Source organism: Anoplophora glabripennis, unplaced genomic scaffold (genome assembly GCF_000390285.2).
Source record: "Anoplophora glabripennis isolate ALB-LARVAE unplaced genomic scaffold, Agla_2.0 scaffold94, whole genome shotgun sequence".
In the NCBI taxonomy this organism is placed as follows: Eukaryota; Metazoa; Arthropoda; class Insecta; order Coleoptera; family Cerambycidae; genus Anoplophora; species Anoplophora glabripennis.
The window spans coordinates 305,006-325,610 of NW_019416228.1; the positions used below are offsets into that span (position 1 = coordinate 305,006).

The 20,605-nt window shown below is 32.3% G+C and overlaps 1 protein-coding gene across 1 annotated transcript in view; it reads right to left on the minus strand.

Annotated features, from left to right (window-relative positions):
* The window catches only part of LOC108903529 (prohormone-2), a 112,919-nt gene that overhangs the window by 80,793 nt on the left and 11,521 nt on the right, over positions 1-20,605 (minus strand). Inside the window, exon 2 of the mRNA XM_018705748.1 lies at positions 6,969-7,058. Within this exon, the coding sequence (XP_018561264.1) occupies positions 6,969-7,058 (90 nt within the window). The remainder of the gene's footprint in view (positions 1-6,968; positions 7,059-20,605) is intronic.

Sequence of the window (20,605 nt, forward strand, 5' to 3'; positions counted from 1 at the left end):
CATAAAGGCGGAAATACACATACCAGTAAAATAGGTAAGTAACTTGCATGCTAAGAAATGGCATATGCCGGCGGATGGCACACTGCTGATACATTTGCAAGTAAAATGGAATGCCTCGTTAGTATTATGGCTTATTGGCATATCAGTAGGTAGCAAGTAGACACGTTCCGACATGCCACTTGAACTCCCCCGAAACCCCCCGCCTCACATTGCATGCCAAAAAATCAAATGATGTGCAATTTACTTGAGCGCCTTCTACAGGCATGCCTTTTAATAAATACACATACCAGGGGCTATCTTCTGCAAGCTCCTTGCATGCTATTGTGCAAGCAAGAGGCATGTGTATTTCCGCCTTAATATTGGAATTAGATAAGAACAATTTCTTGACGGTCTTACCTGCTATGGGAATTCCATTACACATCTTGTTAATAATAACTTGAAATTTTATGCCTATATATGCCTATGCCTATGCCTATATAATGCCTATATAATTTAGGGTGTCTCCTGTGAAAATATATTAGTTTATCATGTTTTAAGAGCCCCCTCAAAAAGTCAGGTCAATGAAAAAATTTTTTAGAGGTCGTTCAAGATTTTTAAAAATTTTCAAAATCGTCAAATTTAATTTTTTTGTGTTTAAAATTTTTTCCCGTTTTTTTGTCATTTTCTAAGTTGAAAAAAATCTCGATTCTGAAAGTTTCAAATCGATATTTTAATTTCTAAAGGTCACTCATAATTATTTTAATTTTCAAAGTAGTGTATCTATGTTTTCGAGCGATCTCTAAAAAATAAATATCAACGAACTAATAATTTATTTTTTATTGAATTGAAATTGAAAGATAAAAAATTCAATTTTTAACGATTTTGGAAATTTTTAAAAATCTTGGGACCTCTAAAAAAAATTTTTGAGCTGATTTTTTGAGGGAGCTCTTAAAACATGTTAAACTAACATATTTTCACGACACAAAAAAAAATCGTTTTTTTTGTGCCACCCTACTATACATATATATTGCTACTAATTACAAACGTAATTAGTAGCAAGTTAGTATAAGTATATATAAGTAGCTATATATTTTAGTAATTAGGCAGTGTTTTTAAATTAATACGACTCACCAAAGTAAAAAAATAATTCAAGTTATATCATTTTTACTGAAAATAGCAGTTAATTTACGTATCGGATCGTTAACGTGAAAATATAAACATTAGACTGTTGACTGTTCCTGTTATACGTTTTTTAAGCTCTTGAAGAAGAAACTACATGTAATTTTAAAAATTATATCTGCTTTTATAATAAAGGAATGGTAATTATAAGATTGTTTAACCTTATTAACTAAAAATTATTGCCTACTTAATAAAAAAAATATTATTGTCCTCGATAATCTATTAATGATTAATAAAATCTTTACTCTCTTTCCTTATAAGATTGTATGTACACAAATTGGAGCCGCTCCTGAAAAATCGAGCCGTTTACGTCCAGCGTTTATTATTAGACTTCGTCGTTCGGTTAAAAAACACACCTTGAAGCGTTGGCCGCTAGAGCAGCACCTGCCGGGGTCCCGTTTCGTGACTCACGCTGGGCGATATTTTTTGTACAAAATCCCGTCCTTAAGAAAAATTGTATAACTGCCTAGATGTCCATATTTAAGTGTTTGGTTGCTAATAGAACAAAATACCAGTTTTAGCAACCAGAAACTTTGCATCAGTAAATGAAATATTTGGCTCCTTCATAAATAACATTGCCGATTTTCTCACGAGTAGAGATAAAAATATTTTCTCTTCTAGAAACGAAAATACGTATATGAAATTTATGACATTCTTTTGAAACACTAAGCCTATTTTTGCATAATCTGAATTAATACAATTCCAATGAAATTATACACAGGAGAGGAAGTCAAAAACATGTAGAGGAAGAAGGTTAAGAACTATCCAAAACAGACAAGTTGCGGATCATCATTATTCTAGCTTCTGTAGAACCGAATGATGATACTAAGTATTTACTTGACAAAGGCATAGTAAGGGCTGTTTGTACATCTTTTACGAACTAATTGCCAAATCTCCAAAACCAAATCCGAGTAGAAAAGAAGTTCAAACCACAGACCAAGTAATTAACGCAATAATCTGCGTTTGAAATAGGACAGCATTTTAAAATTTCCGAATTGCCGATAGAGTACACCTCCATAAGAATTTTAGGAAGATTCAGATGCAGCGGCCGGCACTCCTAGACGATGCTTATGCGTATCCTAGCAACGCATAATTAGCAATGTTGTTACCCGGACTTATAGATTTATATTGTACACTTTTTTTATCAATGCCTATCCCCACTACTGCAAACATTCCATTTTAAATTCGAATTTACATCATGTGCATTTTAACTAAGAATTTCAAATAATACATAGGTACCTAACTAACCTATTTTAATTTAAAAAAATGTCTGTACTTAAATGTGTTTATTTCAACTGCCACAAAGTAGGAGATCAACTCCAGGATTAGAAATGTTTAGGTTTTGTCAAAATCTTAATAATCTGGAAAAAACTGCGGTAAGAATATATATTTTCTGAATAAGTAAGTATGATAGAGAATATATTGCTTCTTTTTTTTACAACAACTTGTAATAATTTGGAAACATTTATTTACATAATACACGGTGTTTCAGTTCGAGTGAATCAAACTTTAACCACAAATAGAACTCAATAAATAATTCAGAATTGACTTATGAAGCAAGGGTCTAAGTTTCACCGTTTTCGCTGTACAGGGCCGTATTGGTCGGTTGTTAAATCCATATTATTTACGAAATCTCTGGTATTCTTGTAACAAATTGATTCAAATTTGGTGTGATGTTATTTACACATGTGCATAATTTACTGTAAAATTTACAAATTTTTGTAGGTCAGTGGCGTAGGAATGGGTAATAAGGCGGGATTTTTTTTACCCCAACTTCTACGCCAATGACCTAATAATCATTTGGGATTCATTTTTAGATTCCGAGGACAATTCTACATAAAAAAGGTATACTTGTTGAAAATCGGTATAGTGTATCGTTTTACCGAAAAACCGTGGCTTTATAACAATCGAAAATGAATGTTTTATTAATATTCTAGTAATAATATATTATTTTTCATGAATTATTCCAAGTAAATTACTACTAAGATACACTAACAAGTTTCTGAAGTAACATTTCGACGTCTACGATTTAATGGTAACTTGTACTGCTAAAATAAAAACTCAACTCAAACGCTTTTTTAAATAGACCCTAAAAAGCCCATATTTGGACAGTAATTTTCTCAAATTTTTCTTGATCAACCAATTTTTAGAAAATTTTTTGAGACGCACAAGTGCTCAAAAAAATATTTTTGGACATTTGTCACCACGTGCCCGTGACCTCACAACACTCTCGGTTGAAGTATTTCGGCAGTTAACATGTTGTATTGCTTCTGTAGCAGCATATAATATGAGAAATTATTTTGAAATGACATTTTTGAAAAAATGAGTTTCGCAAAAAAGATGTGAGTGAGCCCCTGTTAGAAATCTTGTCTCCCGAACTGTACTGATGGCGTACATTTTCGAACTCCAACATTTTATTTTTTCAAAGATGGCCAACCCTGGTACATCATAATTTTATACTTAAAAATATTATATTACATTCTGTTGAAACGATAATGGAATTTATTAATGTTAGTCTGTAGGGAAAACAAAATTGATCATTATATTACATTTTAGGAAAGTTCGTATTTCTCTCTAGTTATGTAACTTATTTCATAGAATATAATTTGTGAAATCGTTAGAGTATATTACATTTTAGGTCAGGGGTTAGGTCGGCTTGGGTTCATTATTATCTGAGCTATTTCAACAAATAGCAGTTCCTACACACAATTCTGACATTTTCTATCTTAAATCACGTATTATTTTCACAAAGGAAACAAAACATTAAACCCTATTTACGAGTCAGCAGTACGACTTCAGTAATTCAATGGTTTGTGCTAAAAAGACAATTTTAGCCACTTTTATACATATTATAATACTTATTACAGTTGCCTAATAATCTTTTACGAAATAATTTTTTATGAACTAAACGCCACTTTTATCTGAAAATGAGAGCATAGGTTAAACGGTATTAGCTGACTTTCTCAACAAAAAAATATTGTTTTTCATAAAAGCACCATGTTTATTTTTAAAGTATTTGCAACAAAATAGTAAAGTGCACTGCAGAAGAGATTTTCATTAAATATATATTTTAATTTAAATGGTAGGATGTTTTTTTTCGTATTTACAGTTGCTACAGAAATAGTTGAAAACTTCCCCAAATTACGTATAAAATATATAAATATTTTGTATATTTTTTTGTACAAAAATGATCGACAATGAAAAAAAATATGTATTAAGTAGGTACCTACTTCACAAAATACTGAAAAAAGAAATGGGAAATCACATTATCTTTTTATTGTTTGCGTATTGTATTTAGAGTACTGACTTTTGGAAAAGTTCACTATGGGCAAAAAGAGTCGAGACCCATTGTACTTTGATTGTAAACAATTTGTCGTTTCATATTAATAAGCAGTATTTTTTACAGTTCGCTAACTGTGTCAGTTATGTTGAACGTAGTTCAAGAGCAGCTAAAAGAAACATAGAAAAACGTTTTGTTTTCATTATGTTGATTACTATTCACTCCTTCATAAATCTTAAACCATCTTTGAGCTAAGCAGGGATGATACGTTTATATAAATAGCTATTTTTCGAAAAACATTATTCGCTCTTTCACCCGCCTATAGTGTCGTCTTTCTCTTTTTATTTCTTAAATATCTTGGTATCAGTTCAAACTGTATTAATTATACAGGGTGACATAGAAAAAAGTACATTGCATAGTGCCACACAATAGAGGACACTAAAATAAGAAAAAAAGTTCCTATGAACATGGGTCTGCAAGGCCTTCGGTTAAAAGATACGGGGTGTTGAATTTTATTTTTGTTTGGGTTTTTTTTTTGAATATCTTTAGCCAGAGACGCAAGAAATGGATAAAATGTGGTATACAGGGGTTTTTTTATCATGCTAAATTCAAATATCATCTTAGTTTTGTGATTACTGATAGAAGGCGCTACATACAGGGTTCCATATCTATTGAATCGGTCCTAACTTTTTTGCTATACACTGTATGTCATTTTCGACTGAAAAAAATTTGTTATCCCTTCTTTATACGTAAGAAAGGTATACCTTGTCCAAGTCGCTAGAAGCAATGGTTCCAGTACAAAAGCCGACAATGCACGCAAATTATTCAAAAAGCGCCAAAGTAACATTTGCAAAAACAATGATAAATAACAATTAAATAATGTGTCATAATGACACTTGTCAAACTAATATAATAATTGTTAGAGGTATTTTGTGTTCTTGATTAAGTTTTTCATTGGTTTTCTCACTGATTATTCAAAATTGCTTTCAAAAATGGTTCGCTACACTTTTGAAGAATACAGGGACATGATTATGTGTTACGGCGAAGCTAGATCAAATTCTTACGAAGCTCAACGTATCTATCGAGAAAGATATCCTTTAAGACAAGTTCCTAATGTTCGAACATTTATTGATGTGCATAGGCGTTTGGGAGAAGATGGCTGTTTTAGAAAACCAAAATTGAATAGTGGGGTTTCCAGAACTCGTCGCACTGTGCGAAACGAAGAAACTGTTTTACGAATGGTAGAAAATAATCCGAGAACAAGCACCAGGAAAACAAGTTCAGCGGTGCGAAACCTTAACCGTGAATCAGTTAGACAAATTTTCAAAGAACAACTTCTTCGCCCATATCATTTCCAAAAAATTCATTCACTATTGGAACATGACTTTGTTCCTCGTGTACAATTTTGCGAATGGTTTCAAAACCAAAGAGAAAACATTATTTCATCAATTTTGTTTACTGACGAAGCTAGTTTTAGTCGTGATGGTATTCTGAACCTACATAACATGCACCATTGGAGTGATGAAAATCCTCATCAAACTATAATTCGGAGTCACCAATATGGGTTTTCTATTAATGTGTGGGCAGGTATAATCGACAATTACTTAATTGGCCCATTTCGATTGCCCAATCGATTGACAGGTGCACTGTATCGAAATTTCTTGGAGAATGATTTAAACACATTATTAGAGGATGTCCCATTGGCCATTATTGGAAGAATGTATTACATGCATGATGGGGCGCCAGCTCACTTTTCTCGAGTGGCAAGGGAATATTTGGACAGGAGATTTGGAAATAGGTGGATTGGTCGAAGGGGGCCTGTACCCTGGCCAGCTCGTAGTCCCGACCTTAATCCCCTCGATTTTTCATTTTGGGGATTTATGAAAAATGAAGTTTATGCTGTAGAAATACATAATGAAGAACAATTATGGATAAGAATTATGGAATCGGCAGATAGATTTCATAATAACCTAGGAATATTTCAAAGATGCCGTCAATCATTAAGAAGAAGAATGGAAAAATGTATTGAAGTACAAGGGCAACAATTTGAACATCTTCTAAAAACTTAATGTTTTGTTTTAATTAATCATATTTTTCATCATACCATTAAAATTTAATTGTTGAAGTATTTATCATTGTTTTTGCAAATAAAAAAAAAACTACTATGCATTGTACTTTTTTCTCTGTCACCCTGTATAGTTCGTACGGTATTTGTTGAGATAGAATTCGAAGAAGACCTCTGCGTCACTTTCTTAGAATTAACCACATTTGACACCCGTGGTAGAAAGACATTGGCGGAAAATTTCAGAGCATGCCCCTGCGGTAAATTGTTAAAGAAGTTCCGATAACAGAACTTTATTGGTTTATTCTTTTCTTGGAATTCTATCTCAACAAATATCGTATGGACTATAACTCTGGATACGTCCTAAATAAATTTAAAAAATTCGGAAACTGTATCTCCAATACTAACTGAAATATATTGGCGGTAATGCTTTGCAGCCACTTTATATTAGTGTAAATATATACTAACCTCTTTTGATTGCCGAAGGTTTGTTGTAATATGGTACGTCGCCTCCATTTTCTTCTGATGTTAGTAAATCTGATGGATGAGCACGTTTCACTAAAAAAAATAAATAAAAATAGTACTTAATAAGAGTAATTTTCATTAAATATTTAATTGAACAGGACTACGAAGAAGAAGAAGAGTAATTTTGGTCATTGAATAATAGTCATAAACGATACATTTATTGATTTTCTTAAATGTGTTACCATAATACGCATTACAGACTAGATTAGATTAGATACCTATGTACAACCACAGACATAATTCATTACTAAATTTGCTAATGGCATTACGTTTCTGTTAAATTAATAAAATGAATTTATAAATGTAGTTTTTCTCAATGTTTGTTCAAAAACATGACCAGGGTGATCAGACACAAACTATGTTATTATTAAAAAGGAATAGTAGGAACTAAATCAAAATATATTCGTTTTATTAAATTGATAGGCAATACTTTTAGTGCAAAATAAAATAGACTTATTTGAACGTCACAACCATATTTCGTGGAATACATCTCTTTGTACAGGGTGGTTCAAATTTTATGCAGAAAATAATAGGTATTTGCCTTATAAACATAGGTCTGGAACGGCCGCGTTTTAGAGATACAGGGTGTTGATGTTGTTAAAAAACATGATTTTCTTTTTATACCTCGAGAATCTATTAATAAATCAATAAAATTTGGTATAGATAATGTATGATAGTAGGCCTCGCATTCCCTAAAATATGAGCTCTAAAGGTGCAACCAGTGGTGTATAACTGGACAGGGGTCACCTCCTTTTTTATAAAAAAAACCACGCCACTGCATTTTTTACAAGTTATTGTAACGGATTTATATTCTAATGCACAAAATACGTAAAAAAGGAAACTTGAATTTTTCCCTAAGATACGCCGTTCTCAAGTTATGCATACCAATACTCATCTTGTGGCAGACACTTTTTAACAATAATACAAGAATATTTATGTTTACGTTTAAAAGTAATTTGTAAGCACATCAACAAAATTCTTTACACTCCTTTTCACATCACCTGTGAGGTAATGTTCCTGGTGGGTTTTAGTTTTCCTTGGAGGCCTAATCTACTACCTTTACAAATAAGAACAAATTAAATCAAAATAATAATAAAAATATATTTTCCAAGCAAGAGCAACTAAAGAAGAAATAAAATGAATGTTAAGTTGTAAATACAACAATTGTTCAAAATGTGAACCACCCACATCGATACATATCTGGCATCTTCTATTAATGGAAATAATTGAAGCTAATATCATGTAGTGGTTTTCTTACACCCGTCCTCTATTTGTTGCATTAGTTGTGGTCTTGTATCTGTTGGAGTAGAATAAACTTTACTTTTCAGATAACCCCAAACATAGAAGCCCAGAGGGTTTAAATAAGGGCAATCTGGTTGACCAAGACACTAGACCCTCTGCACCATTATGGTAGACATTGGCATTTGGTCTTCTACCTATCCACCGCCATATAGTTTTCATTAAGCCATTCTTATATTATTCTTCCGGAATGCGCAGGAGCACCATCCATTGTATCCAGATATTTTTTCGTATATTTAATGGAACATCCTCTAATAATTCAAATACGGGGTGGCAAGAAGAAAGGTCCACAATCAGTATTGCGAATTATTCCGAGCCACACGTTAACAGAAAATTTATGTTGAAAAGATCTTGTCCGAATTTCATGAGGATTTTCTTGTGACCAAATATGTATGAAGATTGTGAAAATTCAGTACTCCTTGCCTTTGGTAAATATACATTTATTATTAGTTTGATTTAAATTGTTTTTATTTCTAATGATAGTGGATTAGGCTTCCAGGGTAAACTAAAACGAGCCAGGAACTCCACCTCACAAGTGGTTTGGAAACGAGTGTAAATAATTTTGTTGATGTGCTTACAAATTGTACTTACTTTTAAGTATAAACATAAATATTCTTGTAATATTATAGTTAGAAGTATCTGCCACAAGCGGATTGTATTGGTAAATCCAATAACTTGTAAAAAATGCAGTGGCGTAAGTTTTTTTTTTATAAAAAAGGGGGTGATCCCTGTCCAGTTGTACATCACTGGTTGAACCTTTACAGCTCATATTCGAGAATGCAAGACCTACTGACATACATTATCTGTACCAAATTTTATTGAGATCGGTTAATAGATTCCTGAGATATAAACAAAAAATCAATTTTTGTAACAACTTCAACACCCTGTATCTCTAAAACAGGGCCGTTCCAGACCTATGTCTATAAGGCAAACACCTATTATTTTAAAGAGATCTATGCGCGCTCGAAGTTTCCTGCATAAAATTCGGACCACCCTGAAGAAGTCTGACTGAACATTTTTCAACGCTGTCAGATTTCTTACTAGAAAGTCACTTTTGTTGATAATTACATTATCACTATCCCTGATCCTTTGAACCACTTTTACAAATCCTAGAGGAAGAGGTTGAACCTGGTTGGAGTAACGTTTTGTATGCAATTACGATGCCTTTGCAGTGTTTTGACAACATTCGCCGTAAATTAATATAATGTTTGGTAATTATTATTGTTATAACAATAGACAATTGTAACAGTGATCTGATTGTGATTGTAACAGTAAGTAATTTATAAAATTAACTACATACACTGATAGCATACTGGCGAATAAAAACGTTTTACCCAGTAATTTACAGGAGGTGACTTAGTAGTTCAGTCATACACGCTATTACAAAGAATGCCCATATTATATCAAGTCTAGAAAAGTAAAGCACTTATTATTTTTCATCCATTAGTCCAAGTTAGTAGAAGAGTAGTGCCATAAGGCTACGTATACGAATGTAAATTTCTTAGAGTGGGTGTAGCACTCAAACCATTATCCAAAGAGTGGTTGTAAATATTGCTTAGGGAGATTTTATTGAAATCGACCGAGGAAGGCTAGCACTTTCCTAGTAACACATAAATTATCTAGTTGATGGAACGGGAGAATAGGACAATGAAAGAGTGTTAGCTTTCAAATCCTATAAAGAACTTACTTAGCCTTCATTCCGGGGAAGACTTTTTTCAATTTTAGTGGAAGAGTTTTCTTAATTAAGTACAGGGTGTGGAGAAAATTTTGTAAAGGATGACCACTCAGTTCTGTAGTATAAAACTGCACAAAATCTGTGGAGAGCTAAGGTTAATCACCAGACTTGCGTTTTTTCCGTTAGGTCTTTAGGATTCGTCTTTTCTACTGGAAAGAATGCTGTTGTATACTCTGTTATCTTTTATTTAAATACAAAATCGGACAGTAGGTTCAAGTTGCTGGCTAAAAAGTCTTAGGAAACAACTGAATATTCATAATGTATTTCAGTTAGAACCTTCATTATCTGAATGATTAATTTATGGCTCAATTTTTTTACTGATTTTGTGAACTGTCAATATCCCTTGTTAAATGAAAAAATAGTTTACTTGAAAAAAATATCGTAAAACTCCTTTTACGGTCCATTCTCTTACCAATTCATAATACTCGAAACATTAGCGATAAAAGTAATTAAAGAATATAACCTTGTTTGGGGGAGAGATATATGCAAGTTTAACTTGTCTTAATGACTAAAAGAAATCATTTCACAAATGGAAGCGCCAAAAAATGGTGCATTGTTGCCATATTAGCAATAAATTAGTCTAAAAAAAATATAAACAATATACAGGGTGTTTCTTAATAACTTGCTAATATTTAAGGATGTTATTCTTGGGTCCATTTTAAGAAAAAAACTTCATATGAACATATGTCCTAAAAGTTTTAACTTTTGAACTACAGGGTGCTACAGTTTTATGAAAAAACATTTTTTATGATAACTTTGGTATTACCCTAGATATTTTTTCAAATTTGGTACACGCCTTCTATTCATCGAGATGCATTTTCTGATGTACAAACAATTTTATTATTTTTGCCAGTGGCGTCTGTACAGGTGTTGTATTGAATATTTTTGAAGAAAAATATGTTACGCCAGGGTAATTTTCTCTTACCATTCCAAAATGTATGTAGATTACTGTAACTTCATAATTTCGACGTTTAAAAGTTATTATCTTAAATAAATTATTGTTCAAAGTTACATAAATCTTTTTTTTTTCTCTCGTAAGTGGTCCAATAAGATGCAAGTGAATTAAATTTATTTTTTATGCGAAAACCGTACGTCAAACTAAAAAAATTTAAGACATCATATTTGCTCAGAAAGGAATGAGGATTTCAAATATGATTTTTACTTTAAGAAAAAGCAGTTGCGTAACATATTTTTGCTTAAAAAAAATATTCAATACAAAACCTGTACAGACGCAACTGGCAAAAATAATAAAATTGTTTGTACATCAGAAAATGCATCTCGATGAATAGAAGGCGTGTATCGAATTTGAAAAAATATCTAGGGTAGGTAATACAAAAGTTATAAAAAAAATGTTTTTTCATAAAACTTTAACCCCCTTTAGTTCAAAAGTTAAGACTCTTACGATATATGTTCATATGAAGTTTTTTTCTTAAATTGGACCCAAGAATAACCTCCTTAAATATTAGCACGTTATTAAGAAACACCCTGTATATTGGCATCACCCCTGACGGGGCCTTTAAGAATGGCAGACAATCTTAACTCGGAAGCTATTCTGTATAACAGTACGATCTTTAGCCATAGAACTTATTTTCTCTGTCGCTAAGGACTGTGCGTCAGTCTAGATAAAGAATTTCCATTTGAAACAGTGAATCGATATCATAATACTATGGAAACCATTACATTGGTAATTAAAACCACACAAATGCACTATCTTCCTCATTGAAAGGATACAACCTATGCAGAAGAAGATTTTAACTTAACTGTTGCACGAGTAAGTATAAGAATGGTTTTCTCCGTCAACCTTCCAATTTTCTTAAATCACTGAACCACTTGATTTTGATCTAAGTATTTTAAAATGTTAGTCGCAGAGAATCGGTGGAAATCATTTTTCAGTTTCCCAATTTGTCGTATTACAGCGTAAATCACACGGTCTATTATTTAATTTTCTGTTATTTTGGTTATATATTTTCGATTTATGAAATAAGAGTAATAGGGGAGAACAAATTGTTTAAAAAAAAAATGGTTATAATTTCGGTATGTCTTAACTAAATGATCAAATTTGGCTTAAAAAAAATCTGAAATCGTACCGTATTCTAGTATTTTAGTTCGTTGCTAAGCAATTATTAGCAAACAGAATGCTATGTCTAGTTTATTTCTAAAAGATTCCTTTGGATTCCTTGCAATTAGATTTATCGCAGCATTAACCAAAATGGTAGTAGAGGAACGACGGAAACAATGTTCTGTGTTTTTACCTGCATTTGAAAAATTTTAAAATTTTGCGATAATTTGAGGCATTCTACCAAACTGATATATTCCTACTACTTGCCTATAACCTTTCCCATTTAAATATTTAAAGAAACAGCGGCAAATTTCAAAATTTTTTGGGCGACATGTAACATATTTTCTATACAGTGGCATATAAATTTCGTTTATAACAAATGATCTCGGTTTTTTTTTCTTTGATCCTAAATTAAGAATTTAGAACTAAATTAACTTAATTATTTTCTCGTTATTTAACCTGTTCACATGATTTATGGATTTTAAATAAAGGGTACAGATCTTCGCGAGGATTATACGATATATTTGCTATACATAATAATTATATTTTGCATAGTTTATACACAATACATTTTTGAACGCGTACACATCTCTATCAAAATTTGACCTATTCTTCGGGTTAAAGACACACATTGTCCGCTCTCTAATGATATGATACCTACTATTTATAAAGTTGGTTTCAGAGTCTTGAAATTAATAAACTGTGAACTTTGAATAAAATAACATTTGTCGGTATTACATAGACTTCTTGTTCGTCTTGTTTGCTGGAGGGATTAAATTTCGATTAAAGAAATACGATACAACAAACGTTATAAAAACCAAAAGATTGGATTGGACCTCTACTTCGTGCAACAGAAAACCAGTAAAATCATATTGCGGGTTCTTTCCGGTAATTTCAAGTGATATAATGGCTGTTCTTTGTTTACTGAACAAGATGATAGCATACGATTTTATAGCACAGGCGATCATCATAACATTAAAATTGTTGTAGCCGTAATTAAAATATATTGGACTCAATAAACTGTTTACTTTTAAAGCAATTTCGTCGACTACAATTAGTCTCAGGAAATATTATGTATAATTTTTATTTTTTTAGTTTGCATTGCAAGATAATTTGCACACTGTACAAGTACTTGTAGTTAATCAATAGAACAATTCATCAAAATTGATAATTTCGGTTCGATCTAAGTTGCAAATAGGAAAATAGGGAGAGGAAAAATATTTTATTCCGATTTATAAATGTATTAATAAAATATCTTTATATTTTGCCTTTAATCACTTTGGTCTCAGTAACAGTATGTCGTGAAAGACAGGCATTTTGTCAAGTAATTTGGCCTCTCCACTTAATATATTACATTAAATCATAAAATAAGTATAAAAGAATAAATACTATAAACAATTGTAAATATCTTTTATATTACACAACTATTTCTTCATTGTGTTTAATCTAATTCATCAATTTCTTTGAGCAGAAGTTTAGATTTCCTGACGTTTTGAAAGACATCATTTTATTCCTAATAAAAAACTGAGAATTAAGTTTTCTTGTCGGTATTTATACATTCCTTGAAGCCGCTAGTGTTTCAAAATTGGTAGATTAAACCCTGGTCTCTGTTGCAATTATTTTGATTTATCTGGATCATTAATGATGCTTCTCTGTAAAGTATTGGTTGAAATTTTCTCTTCCTTCTAAAATGTGTGTTACTCTACAACTGATAAGTACTTTCTTTAACCTAGTCTTTCTTCTTTCTTTAACCTAGTGCTAACATATCTTTCCATTTGACTATAGTATACTTTGCGGGATGCTACTTACTACAAGGCTTGCAGTTTGTCTTGAGAAAGGTTGAGGTCAGATCGATATATATCATCTATCAATCCATGTCGATAGGATTTTTGTAAATTCTGTATCTAGGATGACAAATTGATGTCCGGATGTATTCCATTACTGTGAGCCAGAAATTCTGTGGTTATGTCCGTGAGGTCAGATAATTAATTGTTAAATTTTTGTTAAAGCAAATGTTTGGACAGGCATAAATAGTACTACTGAATATACAAGTTGTGTTCCAAAGTAAACAGGACTTTTCAAAAATAGGTATAGTGAGGCCATCTATTGGCAATTAGATGCGTCGGAAAGGTAGATTCTTCACTGATGTACTGTCAAAATTTCATGACAATTGGACGAATAGCGTCTAAAGCATAGCCCTAGTAGTAGTTTACTAGGTCTATGGTCTCAAGTGACATTATGTTTGTGTCATCGCCATCGGTATAAACATGAGCATCAATCAGGCTAAGAACCAATATTAAGCTTTGTTTTAAACATTTATCGAAACATTTCAATTGAAGGTTTGATGGTTTATTGAAGTTTATGGTTGATTGTTCATTCCGTGGCAGAGTTCATGAGTGATATGAGCGGTTTAAAAACGGTTGCGGGGACATAAATGGTGAGCAGCATGTTGGCCAACCGAAATCTACGTACATTCCATCAAAACTGTGCGTGAATTAATAAAAAATCAGTCAAAATCTTTACTGAAATTCATGGAATTTGAAATGAGCATCTCAAAAACATCAATTTATCGCATTTTGGCTGAATATTTGGGTTATCGAAAAGTATGTGCATAGTTTGTTCTGCACAAGTCGACTGACGACTGTTTGGAACTCAACATTCGAAAGACATATTCAAGAAGGCCAAAAAGAGTAAACCTCCTTTACAACATTGTGACTGATGATGAAACGTATTTTCAATATGATCCAGAAATCAAACGCCAAAGTGCCGAGAGTTTATTCCACTAGGCCAAACCCTTATTGCACAATTCCATCTTGGCGTTTTGAAGCATTTGAAGCGTTTGGTGCATCGTATTTGGCCGCAATATCGCCTAGAAAGAAATTCGCGTTTGTTGCACTATTATGCGCCATCTCTTCGATCGACACTTGTGACCGGTTTATTGACAAAAAATCGCATTTTAACTGTCAACCATACCTCGAATTCGCTTGATATGGCATCGTGCGACATTTATTTTTTCGGAAAAATGCATTTGTCGGTGAAAGGAAGCATTTTGTGGACATAAAAGCCATCCAAAAGGCTTGTACCGACGACATCCTGAAGTACATCTCGTCCGATTATCTAAAACATTCATTCAACATCCTCTTGGACCATGCAATTGAGTTGGAAGGGGACTATTTTGAATAAAATAAATCGGTTTAGCCAAAAAAACTTTGTTATCCTTATTTTGAAAAAGATTTTGGAACCACCTTCTCTTAGGCCCATTAAAAATATTTAGGACATTGCCACGGCTCAAAATTGTGCTTAAAAGGGAATGTGAGATAATTAAAAAAAATGAATACAAAATGCAGAAATGTCTATATCTATTTAATATTCAAGATGGATTTAAGATTTAATGTTGATTAAGTTGCAATTATGGACACTACCGTTAAAATTGCTAACTCCAATGATTTTATTGAAATTTCCAAGGTTGTACGTGAACATCATAACTAGTTTTTACCTAGAGCGAGAAGTACTATCAAACGCCTACATAATTATAGATATCTATGGGTTTTCCACATTAACACTACTAGAGGACGGAATATCGATTGATGAGAAAATACCTGACAAATATTTACAGGCAATAGGGATTATATTGCTTGTTCAATACTTTGTTTTAACTAAAATTGGTATTGATAGTGAATAGATAACATGTAGTTATTGTTTAATAATGAAACATTTGGATACTGAATGCAAACATAGAAAATTCCCTTTAAATATTATATTAGATAATAGATGTAAATAATATGCAATATGGAAAGATAAACGTAGTTTCGCAACTAACAAATATGGGATTGGCACTCTGTCATCCATGATGACAGATTTTGAAAATCTATTCTATGATGTTCGGAAGTATTTACTATTTCGAAAAAATATCTTATTTCTGTGGAAAATAAAAGGTTTAGTGGAAAAGTATTGAAATTTTATTTTTAAGTCTAAACTCACTCAAAAACGGTCACCAGTGTTATGGCGTCTACGTGACGTCACATTTATGTTTGTCAACAGTAAATATAAGGTGCTAATATTTTGTGTTGCAAGATTCATCAGTTAAATAAAAATATAAAGCTCAAATTGTACTTTGGTATAATAATGGATACACATTATCTTTCCATGAAGAGACTAAAACATTAAGAAAATCTGATACATAGTTGTCATCAAACGTAACATTACTTAATTATTTCTACTTTTTTATTTGTATTGTAGTTGCAGTCAGCTACATCGAAATAGCCCCTTTGAAGCCCTGTTAAATACATTTATAGCTGCCATCTCCACATACAACTTCTGGGTCGGTTTTCCTTTTTCCACATAATTTCTAAAAGTCTTCATATTCGTGGTACATTTAATTTCAATAATACTGTCTTCACAGATTCCATCAGGCAATTCTGCTATCATGGGATAATTTTTGCAAAGCATTATACCACATTTTTTAAAAATTTTTCCCCAAACTGGTACTTACAGTTTTTCTCACTTCATTCTCCAACATTCTATCGCGCTTCATGGCCGATGCGTCTGAGATTTTTTCCTGCCATTATTAACGTGATCAGAGTTGCATCATTGGTTTTGCACCGATTAAATTCAAACGCTCGTAAGGCCGTCACTTTGCCATATCTTAACTCATACCAAAAACAGCTTTGATGTTGGTCGCGTCTCTTCTTCAACTTTCATGTCGTCTTCATCAGTCAATACGAGTTTTTTCAAAAATATGTTGCAGGACTGTTCTTTGTATTTCAGCACCAATTTGTGCATGGATAAACTTTTGATCAACATAATCTTTTTGATATTTTATTATCTCGCAGTTGTTGAGCTTTATTTTCTTTTCCTTTTTTTAGAAACTTTTCAAGTAAGTACCTAACGTTTCCTCATTATGGTTCTGGTAACATAAAACTAAGCAACTGATAGTTGAGAAACACAAAATATTTAAACGAAGATAAATACCGCGGATATTGTCGAAGTACAAATGATACAAAATGACATTTACATAGACGCAGACGTGACGTAATTCGCTCTGTGTTCAACCTATCACAGCGGTTTGCTGTATTTTGTAGTTTTATTTTATCAAAAATATTATCAATCTCGCTCATAATATAAAAATAAATACATTTTTTATAATCCATCCATTATTTCATTAGATAAATACATAATTTTAGTGATTCTTGGTTACTGTCATCATGCCTGCACCATTTTATAAGTTAAACTGATAATAGTAGTAGCGTATAGAAAATTTCTAATTTTTTAAATTACGGACGGAATTTACAAATATTTATTCGATAATCTCTTGATCTTCGGTTGCAGGGTGCAAAAGTATACGCACCTACAAGCAATTTCCTGAGTAACGTTTATCTATTATAAATTAAACTAAAAATGCTTCAATAACATTATGTAAAACGAAATATGCTTACTCTCTTTGAATAAAGGACTCTGGTATTGATTTATAGTTCAGGTTCGTGCTTTGAATTTGGGTAGTTTAATTAGTATTTGTCTCGTTCCATTAATTTTCGCAGTAATTAATGCTTCAAATAAAATCCGCCTTTACGTAAGGCAATTAATTAATTGCCTTAATTGCCTATAATTATATAAATTATATTAATCATTTGAGCATATGTATTTATACAAAACCAAGATTCCCTTAAAATGAAAACAAATTAATTTGTTTTAAGTTTTATATGAAAAAATACTCACTTAATAATATTACAAGATGATCTTTGCTAACGTAGTTCTTAATTTTTTTAATTAAAATTAACAAAATATTTTTCTACTGTAATACCAATATAATTTGCCTAAATATACTTTCTCTTTACCGAAAATGTACGAAAAATGTTTATTAAAACTGTAATAATAATAATAATAATAATAATAATAATAATAATAATAATAATATCTCTACTCCTCATTCTAACTACGAGAATTAGCCCATAAGTCGGAGACTTGTGCGGGAGAGGAGGCGGCATATTATTATTAGGCAGGCCGCATTTGCGCCCAGGAACGACTTATGTTGGTAGGCCCTAACCACCATTCAGTGCAGGAATGAGGGAAACCTGGAAAACCTCATTAATTAGGGGGGTGGTCAAATGCCAACCGGTGTCAATCTCTCACATTGACCCAAGCCAACATTCTTCCACCCTACCACACCTGCACAGAGGGTGCCAATCCTCCGTACAAGCATAGCTAATCTACGGTCTACCGGCCGCGGGAATCGAACCCGGGCAGAAATTTGCACACGATTAAAGGACTGACGCCTTAAACCGTGCGGCTATCGGCCGACTTAATAATAATAATAGTAATATACTGGGTGTTCCAAAAAAACAAGGTTGGGTAGTGTCCAGGTCAAACTAAATACTCTGTATAACAGAAAATATTTTGGTTAAACGTATTACAAAAGTTAAAGTAATCTCTGTTTAAGATATCTCGTTTTATTTAATATCTAATTAAAAAGACATGTACCTATGTACTTGATTACTGCCAGCTACAGACATAAAATATACTTATTTAGCCTGGGCGGTGACCAGGTGTACAGAGTGTTTCTGAAATCAGTGCATTTCTTTAAAGGGTTTATAAGGGCGTAAAAATAAACCATTTAGAATGTTTCCAATACTACCAATCGAGACAAGTCCGCGCCCACGTCGTACAAATAACCACATTGAACTTGACTTAGTAACTGCGTTGTAAACAGTTGATCAGTTGATTAAGAGCGTACAGGGTCGGCCTAAGTTCGAGTAATAATTATTAATTAATCTTTACGAACACGTGACCCTTTATATCATAGAATTGTTTAATGAAAATTGAAGAAGCATCATGTGTAGATTACAGTATAACAATGTCTTTCAAAAAATGCTTTAAAAGACCACAAAATCGACAAATCAGCATTTAAAATCCAGATATGATTTATCAGCGGCTGAAACTAGTAGTCGGATCTTTATATTCTTATGTATTTTGACCCGCTGAACACGACTCCGTAGTCAGATTTGGCCCATAAGGTTCCAAATCCTTTCTAACCTTAAAAAAGTTAAAAAATCCACAAAATTAATAAAATAGCTTCCCCACAACAAAAAAATCTTGTGCAAATGACCAGGTGTCCCCATGTATTTTGAGCCGTTGAATTTAAATCCGATGTCAGAATTGCCCTCCACAAATCACCAGAATTATCTAAAAAAAAATCTTTAAAAACACACAAAAATTCTGGTAATTGGCTGGGATTATTCTGAACATCGGATTCGATTTCAGCGGCTCGAAATACATGGAAATAATGTATTCTGGTCATTTGCAAAAAACTTTTTTTTTGTGAAGATGTGTTATGAAACGTCACTGGGAAACTGAGAAAAATGAAAAACAAAGTGTATCTCCATTAATGCTTGCTTTACTTATGTATTTTTCCTTCACTTTAAAACAACTTGAAGAACTCATTAAAGAAATCGATATTGCCGCACCCGTGCTAAATGATTCAGATTGATTAATGTTGTAATGAGATGAGGCGCTGTCTGCTACGGAAGTCACAAATAAATAAAGCTGTTGAAATTTTAAGCAAGCTTCCCGAGGCTTTTTGTCAATCATCATCCTCTAAACCCTAAGCGAAGGTTTGCCGGAAGTTTGTTCGCCTTATGCCATGTAAGCCTTCCAGTAAATATTAGCTTATCAGTTTTGATTTCAGAAGCAGAAGAAATGAGTTATCCCTATCAACAACATACGGCTCGCAAATAATGCTTAGCAAAAAAATGGTTTAATCTCCGAAGTAACGTGACGAAATTCAAATTGGAACATCATTTGCAGACTTACGGATGATATGGGTTTCATTTCACGGCAAAGAAATATTTTACGTGATTGACGTTTAATTTTTTGTTACCTACACCTAAGGCGGATTCGTCCTTAGCTCACATAATATACAAATGACAAAATATTACGCCAAGTCATTTGCTTATCATGTAAAAAAATAGTTTCGATTATACAGTGTTTTATTTTATGGAGCTAACCACGGTGTTATTGGTTTTTTATCTTATATCTTTTTATAACAATATCGCCCGGATATAATACTATACAGGGTGTAACTAAATAAGTGTAAAACATTTAAGGGGGTGATTCCTCATCGAAAAAAAGATAGGATCTTTCATATAAAGAAACTTCATTGGAGCATCCCTTGTTAAGATACAGCCCCTTAAAGGGGGTACATAAAATTTGTTTAACAATTTTTTTCACAAGCACTAAACAAGTTACAATATTGAAATTAACCTGACATTTTCTACTACCAAAAAGACACTTAGCCAGTAATTTATTTGGTTTACCCCATGGTAGTAAGGGGTGGAAAACGCAACCCCTAAAATTTATTTCCAACGTAATTTTTTGTCTTATTATTTTTTTACCATTTAAAAAATTATTTCCGATAGCCTGTTTCATTCTAAAAAAAAATGTCTCTTGAATTTTTTGCCCAAATTAAACCAGTTCGCAGTAAAAAATTATTTT